Source organism: Vidua macroura, chromosome 11, assembly GCF_024509145.1.
Source record: "Vidua macroura isolate BioBank_ID:100142 chromosome 11, ASM2450914v1, whole genome shotgun sequence".
Lineage (NCBI taxonomy): Eukaryota > Metazoa > Chordata > Aves > Passeriformes > Viduidae > Vidua > Vidua macroura.
The window spans coordinates 13,588,143-13,599,358 of NC_071581.1; the positions used below are offsets into that span (position 1 = coordinate 13,588,143).

The 11,216-nt window shown below is 37.4% G+C and overlaps 1 protein-coding gene across 1 annotated transcript in view; it reads left to right on the plus strand.

The window, feature by feature from the left end:
• Positions 1–9,751, plus strand: part of SLC6A2 (solute carrier family 6 member 2) — a 56,229-nt gene extending 46,478 nt beyond the window's left edge. The window contains exons 11-15 of the mRNA XM_053987376.1: positions 615–714; positions 4,050–4,150; positions 6,163–6,330; positions 8,046–8,117; positions 9,728–9,751. Of these exons, the coding sequence (XP_053843351.1) occupies positions 615–714; positions 4,050–4,150; positions 6,163–6,330; positions 8,046–8,117; positions 9,728–9,751 (465 nt within the window). The remainder of the gene's footprint in view (positions 1–614; positions 715–4,049; positions 4,151–6,162; positions 6,331–8,045; positions 8,118–9,727) is intronic.
• The last annotated feature ends 1,465 nt before the right edge of the window (positions 9,752–11,216 follow it).

Genomic DNA, 11,216 nt, shown 5'->3' on the forward strand with positions numbered 1-11,216 from the left:
CTCCACTGAGCAAAGGTTTGCAAATACCACAGCCCAGAGACTGAACAGGGCACAGCAGCTTCTTGCTGTGCTGGTGGCAGAATTAACATCACCTTCTGCCTTAGGAGGAGCAGTGGGCAAGAGAGATGCAGGCAGTCAGGGAAAAGGGAAATCAGACCAACACTGAAGACTCAGTGGCCTGCAGAGCACGTGGCCTTAGGAGCAAACTGACTGATAAGACCTATGGAAACTCTTGGAGTGCTCCATTCCTGCCATTAATTTAGGAAGTTCTTCATTAACTGCTGCAGACAGGCCCTGCCCTACAAGCTGCTGATCATATCCCCAAACTTCCACTGAACAGGAGTGCCAGAGAACTCATTCATCTAAGCTGAGGTTTCTCTTTCCCAGTGAACTGAGGATATAGGTGAAAAAAGCCTCTTTAGAAGAGTTGCAAGTCTGATTCCACAATTTTGTATGCAAATATGAACCTGTGTCTGATGCATCAGATCCATACTAAAATACTTGGGTTAAGATAATGCTTCAAGTAAAGCAGATTTCTGTTAAGTGGATACTAAACTCTGAGATGATTCTATTAGTAACTTCATGTCCTTGCATCTTTTAACTCCCTATTGCAGGGTGGAATTTATGTGCTCACACTTCTGGACACATTTGCAGCTGGGACTTCAATATTGTTTGCTGTTCTAATGGAGGCAATTGGAGTTTCCTGGTTTTATGGTAAGCTTCTCCATTTGTGTGTGCAAAAGCTTTTCTGAAATTCCAAGTTCTCATGACAGGCTTACACATCATTTTAAGGGAAAACAGCATAGCTTTGTATACACAAAACCATGACAAGTCAGGTTTCATAGAGTGATTTTCATCTCATTTATGAGCAGTGACAGGAATGCAGACATTCACTGGGCCAAGCTTTGAGACCCTACACAAAGCCAAAACAAACAAGCCTTGTGAAAGGGACTGTGATGGGATGGAAAAGTTACTCCTTCTGCCAATATTTTATGACTCTTAGTATTGCTGATGACTTGCAGTAGCAGATTTAGACTTGGTACTTTCAAAGCAAGTAGATTAGCCTAAATATAGACTCACCTGTTTTCACTTTTCATTAGTCCCCCAGGGCCAATCTCAAGCACTCTCCACACAACACAAATAAAGATAGTGTTTAGAGAGTTAGAATAATTCCTACATCAATCCCTTTTGTTTGAGACAATATTCTATTTCATTGTAAAACACTAGCAGTTTATTTCATAGAATGGTATAAAATACCCAACACACTAGACACCAGAAATTCTATTTCTCATATTTGATACTAATTTATGCCACAAAAAGGGAGTGGTGATTTACTTTATCCCAAATATGGCAAGCTTTAGGAGTATTTAGTTGACCTCTGGCACTAGACTCTATGCCAATCAGAGTGCAGTGATATGCTATAGCCACCTAAAAAATATGGCCTCTTCTTTTCCTTCCTAATCTCCTCTTTATTCTCATGCTTTAGTTCCTGGCTGATCACAACTCTTTTCACTATTACCAGGTTTCAATGGCATAGCAGCCTGCAAATCTCCTTCCCTTTAAGTCTATATTGAATGAGTTGCCCTGATTCCCAATAAGATTGTTCTTCCTCTGAACACCATCTTCATTTTTATTCAGATATAGTATTTATAGCTAATGTATGATTCAGAGGGTTCTTAGACGTTATGATTCTTATTATTTACCTGACTCAGTCACTTGTTTATCCATTCATTCTGACTTCCTATGTTCTTCTAATCAAACAAAATTTATCTTGCAGTTAAAAAATGGTTGAGGAGTGAGTGAAGTGAAAAAATGGCATCCATGCATAAAGCTGTTCAATCTATCAAAGGAATAGTTTCTAGTTTTAATGCACTAATTCTGTCATCCAACATCAGCATGGAGCAAGCAGCACATAGGCTGTTGTCTCTCAAATAATGGAGGCACTTTATTTCACAGACAGCTGTCTTTAATCCCTGTAAAAGAGCTGAATGTGGACAAGTGATCACAGCATAGCTTGGAAGTAGAGGCTTCTTCAATTTCTAGGAGACAGTTATTTTCTGCTACTATTAAAACAGGACTTACTGCACTTTACAGTAGCTAAGCTTTGTAGGTGGTTCACAAACCAGGCCAAAGTTAGTCAAATTTTATTTTACACTCTCTGTCTTTACAATTTTTTTCCTTTCTTCCTGCAGCCTCCCATAATTGGGAAAATATCTATTCATTTTTCTTGAGCAGCTGACAGATGTTTCTACTGACACAGCATGACCTGTTGCTTTATAAAGAACTTATTACAGCCCCAGGTGCTATTTAAACTTATTAAATCTGGCATGATCTTGTCTGCCTCTTTTTTCTGATAGACCCCTCTTGCCTTAATGACCTAGCTGAATATTAAGCCAGCCTAAAGGCAAGCACTGACATTTTGGCACAGACTAAAAAGATGGAAATTTAGTTCAAATTATATCTATGACCATTTACTGTGAAGTCTTTCTTGCAAAGGCCAACTGTGTATGTAAGAGAAGGGAGAGCTAGTTTCTTTTACTGTGCAGATGTACCTTAGTTGTGACTGCTAAGTTGTTACCAATTTTCATCATGTGCAACCCTGATGTCATCTTTCTGGTTAATATTCTATTTCCTGATAATAAATTTTAAGTATCTCTGAAACCAAGCCCTATAGGTGCCATCATCTGTAGCTATAGCTATGTTCTGCTTAAAGGTTGATTCTTAGAACAATTATTTTCAGTACTGAAAAAGCAAATTGTGTGAGAGCATGGCCTACTCATCCCCCATTTTCTGCAGAAACTGAGCACCAAGCACTGTCTGAAGTCCAAGTGCATCTCTCTGGAAACGTATGAATAAAATTCTGATATACGTAGACCTCGTCTTTGACCTTCTACACAATGATAAATTTCAGTCAGTGTTCATAGCAGTTAAAATTTAGTCACTTTAAAGTTCACAGAAAGCACTGCAAATAGAATCAGATTAAGTTTAAAGAACATTTGCAGAGCCTCCTTGCCTATTTCTCTTCACATGGACGTAATATTGGGGGCTGGAAATTGTTTTGAGACATTTACACTAAAGTGTCCACACCCTGAAAATATTTTGCATCCTATTAGGTACAATGGACTAATTCAAGCTGACCCAGTTATTTACATTAAATAAATTAAATTGTGCTGAACTGATCCACATAAAGAGAAATCATCTTTATGGAAATCTATACATCCTCTCTAATAAACAAATATTCATGGAAAAAAGCTGCATTTCTGCTGTTTACCTAATGGGTTCATGATTATAAGTTAACTTTCTGAATACATTGAGCAAAACAAATTGTAAACAAATAGTCTGACATGACAGAATGCACAGAGCCAATGTCTCTAAGGTGTAAAGTTAGAGATTGTTTTCTTTTTAGAGAAAACAGAGAAGGCTATTTTTTCCCCATTTTATATCAGTGTTAATCATCCCATTCTAAAGTGGTGTAGTTTTGTACATATTTACAATAAACAGAAGAAGAATTGCCTGAGTTTTCTGGAGAAGTCATAAATATGAAATTATATTTGTAATAAAGAACATTCTTTGTTCAATGAAACACCGAAAAGTAAGTATCTCTTAAGTGGAACAAAGAAATCTCCTTTGATAAATTAAGACTCATGAATCTACCTCATTATCAGCAAGCAGTTTGTGTGAGTAAGGGTTTACATTTTCCTGCAGTGTGCTCATAACATAGAAGAATTAGGTTAAAATAATCCATAACTATTTTAAAAATTGTGTCCTATTTACAACTTAAATTCTAGATATTTGTGAAATGCCTCTTTTCAGTGGGAATGCTGCTGTCTGCAACAGGCCTTAAGTGCTGACAGGCATTTAAGTCAGATACAGTGATATCAAAGATACATCTAGACATTGAAAGGAGATTAATGTTGTTATTTATTATGTCTTCTGATTTGAAAGTCATTCATGTCTGGTTTCTGGAAAAGCTATTTTGGGTATGCCAGCATCTCATCAGTTCAGACTGAAGTTAATCTCATGCTTGCATCCGTTCACACCCATTCTAGGTGTGGACAGATTCAGTGAAGACATCCAGCAAATGATGGGCTTCAAACCAGGCCTCTACTGGAGACTCTGCTGGAAATTTGTTAGTCCTGCTTTTTTATTGGTAAGTGTTGATAATTATTCCATCATGAAAAGACTACCAGTGCATTGCTTCCCAGAATGTACAATAGATACCAAGAGCAAGATACCTATTGCTGTGCCAGATATTGTTGGGATGAACAGAAGACAGTCCAATTTAATTCTTCTGTTCTCCTTGAAATTATATGCTGGTTATACTTCATATGATACATTTCAGTTGTGGCAGAGAAGGTAATGGTGTTTGTGGTCTTCTCCTGTTCCTTCATTGTAGCGTGATTTTAAGAAGGCAGCTTTTCTTAGGGAACACTTAGGCAGTGACCTCCCTGTCCCTGCAGCACCTCTGCATATTAAACACAAACCATTCCCTTGGGAAAATAAGCTAGCCAGGGATAAGAGATTGTGTTAGCAAGAATATATTTTTGATTGGAGGATACTAGGATCCCCAATTTGTGAAATGAAACCATAGAAAAATTAATATACAGCTACATCTGTAATTAGCTGTGTGAAACACTGAAGAATTGTATAAAATATACCTTGTAAGCTGCCTGTTGGAAAAAATAAGTGTTCCATTGCATTAGGGGAAAAAAATCCTAAAGTGTGAATTTGGTTGCTTTGTGTAAAGCTTAGATTTAGTACTAACCTCGAGTTTTATATTGGAATCTCTTCCTATGCATATTTGTAAATCACAAGGTCAGGATATTAATACAGAAATTTGACCTCATTATGATTTTAGGAGACAATTACTTGCATTAAAGCTGTGCAATCTTAAAGCATTATTAGGATTGCAAATATACCCTGAGTAGGCTTTTAGAACAGGTCCACGTTTTTTTAAATATAAAAGCTATGACCCAAATTCATCCATAAGCACCTACAAAGCCTGTACTAATTATCCTTTTAAACACAGTTCTAGAAAGGAACTTGTATGGAACTATCCTGCAGCACTTCAAGCAGGCTGACTCAAGCAGAATGGGAAAATGCTGGAGCAAGCATCCTTGGATTTTGCACACAAGGAGACAGTTTAAAATTTACATTTTATCATGAGTGTTGTAGCAATCTAGCTAAAGGTGGAGAGCCTACCAGTTTAACCTTCAGGTAGTTTAAGATGTTTTGGTGAAAGAGCCTCAACACCTTCCTAGAAAAGCCTGAAAACATAAGGGTCAGAACAAATCTGTAAATAACACACCTCTCAGCCATCACAATACACACTTCTTTTTTCCATCCGGAAGTTCTTGAAGCTCTTTCTACATATTGTCTGCAGCTATGAACATAATCCCAAGAAAAATCACAAAATAGAATTAGTATCTTTCTAACCAGATTCTACACTATGATCTTCCTTTAACCCACACTATCCTGGTGTAGTCTTTAAAACCCTAGGCTCAAAATATTTTAATTGGAAATTGAAATATAGAGCAGAACATATAGCCCCAAAGAACCAAATCAAGGATATCTGCATGTTACACAAGCCACATGGATTTAACAGCACAGAAGTAGAGTGGTACACCACTCTTTCCTTCTTGCATCTAGCACTGGACAGGGAAGCACAGGAAGAAAAAAAAACAGCTTTTTTTCCAGGCCATAAGGCTGCTCTGCCTTTCCTCAGTACATTTATCATGCTGGAGTTTGCATTATGTCTCTCATTGAAAAGTGGGTACAAAGCTTCTAAAGGAAGTCTAATTCCTGGGAAACAAAAAGTAAAAATAATAGATCCTGCAGAGCTTTTTCTTGACTACAGAATCCTTTATTACATCTGAAACACTAGATTAAATGGGGCAGTAGTGGACAGTCACCTGATATTCCCATCAAAATTTCAAATAATATGTGTCCACAGTAGCTAAAATGAACTCTTAATACTAGAAAACACATCAAGGACTTCAACAGCTTAAGCAGTAAGAGGCTCAAAGTAAACAGGCTGAAGGTCAATCATAAAGCTGGTTTGAAATATACTTTAGGGTGGCTGCCTAATAGAACACCTGGAATCACTTTCCAGTAAGGTTCTTCATCTTAAATCTGTGGTTCATTTTATACTTTCTTCTCTAGTTTGTTGTGATAGTCAGCATAATAAATTTCAAACCTCTGACCTATGATGACTACACCTTCCCTCTGTGGGCAAACCGCATTGGCTGGGGAATAGCATTATCCTCCATGATCCTTGTGCCTGCCTATATCATCTATAAATTTATGAATGTGCGTGGGACCTTTAAAGAAGTAAGTGGAACACTAATCAAATGTCATGAAATGTTGCTGTGAAATTAAATGGCTGGGTCTAAGTTGGCAGTTTATTTCTTTCCCAAAACTTATTACTTACGAGTGACCTTTTGAATCCATCTGTCAGGTGGATCAGTGGTTTGAGGTAGGATTACTGCACTCTGAGTTTCTAGACAGAAATTTGCTTTCCAGACAGCACCATAATAATTGTGAAAAAATATTTTTAATGCATGTAATTGATCCAATTGATGATATTAGATTTTTTTTATTAACAAAGAATGTACAAATTATGCTATCTTCATATTCAGCTATAAGGTATGGTCTTTCAAACTGTTCTATACCTTTTATTTATCAGTTCAAAATGGCACATGATTAAGCTTCACTAGCCATATAATTTTTACCATCATATTAACCTTCACTGTCTATATACCCTCACTCTTATCTATAGTCTTAAAACCTCTAACAGTGCTCAGAAGCCTCCTCACCATTACACAGCACTGAGTTTTTTCCTCTCGCATCATAATTTTATAAGCTTATCTAGACCCACTGACTTACACCTAGTTCTACTGCTCTCCTTTCCTACAGCTACGCTTACACAATGGTGTAGCAAGATTTTGATGTTCTTAGGTAAATCACTGAACCAACACCACATACAGAATTAAGCAGAAAATAGAATCTCAACCTTTACATAGATAGGTCATATCCCCCTCACACTGACCCAGCAAACCCAAAGGAACAAATTGTTTCTGAAACATTACAGTCACCTCATGTAATGCTCACCTTAGAAAGGCATCCCAAAGCTGGAACTCCTCAGCTGCCCTGTTTTCATCAGCTCTAGCATCTCAATGCTGTGCACAATTTCTAGATCTCATTTCCAGCAATTCTATAAGCCCTTTGTTTTGTTCCATCCAGGGGAGGGTTACAAACATATTTTCTAGGAGCATTTAAGTCTCAAAGAATAATTTGTACTGGCCCATCAGGCTTTTGCCCTCTTACTCAAGTTTACTGATGGGGATGCAGAAGCCTTTAGCCAAAATCACATTTCTCTCCTTCATCTGTACTGTTAGCAAGTTCTGGTTTGTCTGTTACTGCTCCTGCAAGGAGCAGCTCCCCAGTTTCCCCACCAGCATTATGGCAAAAGGCTATACACAACATCCAAGTAACTAGCTCCAATATGATGCCCCAGATTGAGGCTCTTTAAGGGATGGGGAAAGGTATGAACCTAATCTAATGGGAACTCCTTAAGTTGGCCAAAAGTTCCTAATAAACCAAAATCTACATGTGATCTCAAAGGGCATGGCACAGGGTAGACGAGGGAGATGAGCTGGGAAATACCAGTGCCTCCTTCCTCTCCCACTCTGGGACTGGCCAACCTTCTTGCAGCACTAACAGAAAAACATTAATTTAGGGGATCTAAGGCCTGTGATACCAACTTGTTCCTGATATTCTTTTCTATATGCACTTGCTAAATATTTGGACTTAGTATTTGCATAAACTTTCTACTGTTGCTTCTTATATTAAAGGCTAACACCCAAGGGCTTATAATAGGCTTATTCTCTCAGTGGCTGAGTAAAGGCACATGATGCAGTGATATTAAAGATTTAAGTTACCATTTTAAATAAAGTTCATGCTATTTCCCCACTATAGATTGGGGATTACATACATAATCCCACTTCATATGGCTAACTTTTTCCTCTTCTTCCTGTCTGGTTTAGAGACTAGCTTACTGCATCACGCCTGAAAACGAGCACCAACTCGTGGCCCAAGGAAATATCAGGCAGTTTAAGGTTAGTATACCTTTCACATGCTCCTTCTCCTGATACCAACCCTTTCCTGTCTTTAGCAGCAACTACAGCTTTGCACCAATCTCCTCATGCTGGATGCCTTAACAGGTCTGTAGTTTTTATTTCTGCCAGCATGACAAGATGCAGGAGGCTCAGTACCACATGCATCAACCCTTTTGGAACCTTCCTTCCTTTTTGAGACCCTCCTTCTTTGTCTAAGGAGAGCCCTCAATTTTACAGATCACCTGAATCTGGTATTTTAGGTTGTGTTTGAATACAGAGAGATTTAACCAAGAAACAAAGGTATTTCAAAACTAGTGTGGTTTTATTTCCAAACTTGTGTCATTTTGAGTGATAGTCATGGCCTGTCACTCAGTTATTTGCATTTCAGCAAGCTGAAGTCATGTTTCTGAAACTGCAATTATGTTTCACAACACATGGTAAACACCAAAAAAATATCCAGCATCAGAGTTTACCTATAATGTCATGAAATTATGTACCAGGTTACATGGCATTGGCTTTCCCCACAGGACTAGAGTTGATTGAAAACACTGCTGGAGACTTCATAAGCCATGAAAAATATGCTATAGGTTTCCAAATACTGCTTTCCGTTTAGCAAATAAAATGAGCTTATTGAAATAAACTCCTTTATGTAGAAGATTAAAAGGATGCAAATATGAAGCTTGTTACACTTATCAGCATTCACACTGGACCACTTTTTGTCTTCAAAGTTGAAAGCAACTACAATTATGCACACCTCCACAAAATATGACCCAGATTTTATAGTGGTGGTTTGTGTGTTGATACTGTAAAAATAAATCTGGGTTTTACTTTTTCTGAAAGATATTGTTTGAAGTAAATTTTGGCTTTTAAAGGAATTAATCTGTGCATATTTATGGGATGCAGAATGAAAGCACAAATAGGCTTCCTGTTTCAGGATCACTATTTATTTGATGTGGCCAAGAATATAAAATAGCACAACACCTCTTCCTGCCTTCCCTTTCTTCTGTTTCTGCCCTCAGTTCACAGATGATTTACTGTTCCTGCTGTTACTCACTGTTTCCAGGGGCAGATGTTCCTGTGTGAAAGGGCTATAAACAGTCACTCCACAGTGCTGTTGTTCTGAATACAAATCTATAACCAAAAGGTAGCAAATTCATTTCACAAAAATTAGTAAAGGCTGTCCTTGGAAGTAAACCACTAAAGTTACCTCAAACCATGCTAAATATGAGAGCATTTTAATTTGCTGCCATCCTCAATGAACAGCTAGAAATGGCTTTGTTAGTGCTAAAGCAGATTTAGTGATTTGCTCACATTTAAGATTGTAAACAAAACACTGCCTAATATAACCAAGCAAATACAAATATTTTATTCCCACATATGTCTGACAGTTCTGAATTTTAAATCTGAATTGAGATCTGACTAAGTAGCCTTTACATTCAGCACATTTCTTACTGCAAGCTGGACTGCATGGAAATTTAGTTACAGAATGGATAATCTATCCATTATTTTGAAACTCATTTGTAACTCTAGATTTGTCCAAAAAATGTATCTGTCAGCATCATCATTTGAATCAATGATGTAATTTAACAACCACTTGTGTTTCCTCACAGCTCCAACACTGGCTAACAATATGACAACCAACAGATCAAGGAAAAAGCCCACGTTCAGCTAAACTGAGAATACAGAAAAGTTCAAAGCTCCCTCACTTATGCTTGGACCAGGCTGGCCCAGAGCTTATCTACTGACTCTGTGAGGGAAGACATCTGCTCTCTGTTGTCAATGCCTCCCTTCTATTACTTGGCTTCAAATGATCTTTAAAGACTCCATTTAAGTTTTCTTGCATCCTTTGGTGCCATGAGATCCCTACATGACCAAAACTTGTGAGTTTTGCTATAGGCAGAAGTGGAGGAGGGGGGAGCAGAGGAAGAGAACAATCAGCATAAGTTAAGTGCTTTTTTATTGTGAAGAAGTGAATTAAACTTTTCTGGCAGTAATAACTTCTTCAGATATTCATGCCACAACCTATTTTAAACCAACACAACCTGAGCGGTCTTAGATCTAAGGAAAAAGTACACCTCAGTTATGACAAAAGAGCAAATTTAACTATGTCCTCATGTCATTAGCTTTCTTGCCATACTGTCCTTTGGGATGTGAGTTTGCATCCTTCTGAAGTGAAGACTCAGTGCTTCATTTTCAGTGGTTTGTTATTAGTTCCTTCCCTTGGTGAAGAACATTGTCTTTGCTGTAAGTGTCCATGCCATTTTCTGACCAGTTTAATTACACTGAAACTGAAGAGCAGCAGGAAAAGAATTCCTGTTAAATTACTAGTGCAGAACACAGCTTAATATCACAGTGTACTTCATGAAAGAGGTATTCCCTTATATCAACAATTGGAATGACTTTATCATATGATCCACACTCTGCAGACTTTTCCAGCTAAGCATAAAAGTTACATCCAAATAGACTCTCATCTTTTTGTTGTATTTTGTTCCAAATAAAGAATGTAAAATACATAAGTGATAATTTAAAAATTATATAATTACCAAGTGGCACAAAAAACCAATCTGTCTTTATTCCCCTGCTGTAAACATAATTTAACCAGGATTCACCTACCAAAACATAGTCAGATTTTGTTGAATGACTTAAAAGTACATTTTAGGCACAGTCAGCTCTCTAAACCTATTCCAGCTCTGTTCTCTAGTAGTATTATGCAAAGTAGAAGATACAGAACAAACTCTGCTTTTGGGTGCTGTTCTTATTCTGTGGTCACTTGTCACTGTAGTACCTTTCAAGTGATCACTACATTCAGTAGCTTTGAGTTAGTTCTTGTGATTATTTATCACTAGGTCTACAGTAATTTTCAGAGGCAGTAGCTTCTCTGCTGGATCCAAACCAGAGTTTACTTCTGGACATTACCTCTGGCTTTTTTTGTCTCTATACATTCAGTTGAGCTTGTCTTTTAAATTTATGTAGTGCTTCCTCTTTTTAAAAAAAAGACATTTTCAATGGATCTTTTTTATTTATGAAACAATTTTTGTTGAGTTGCTTTCTTTTTTAAAATAGCCAAGTTTTAAAGTGCCAAATGCTTTTGGGCTTTTT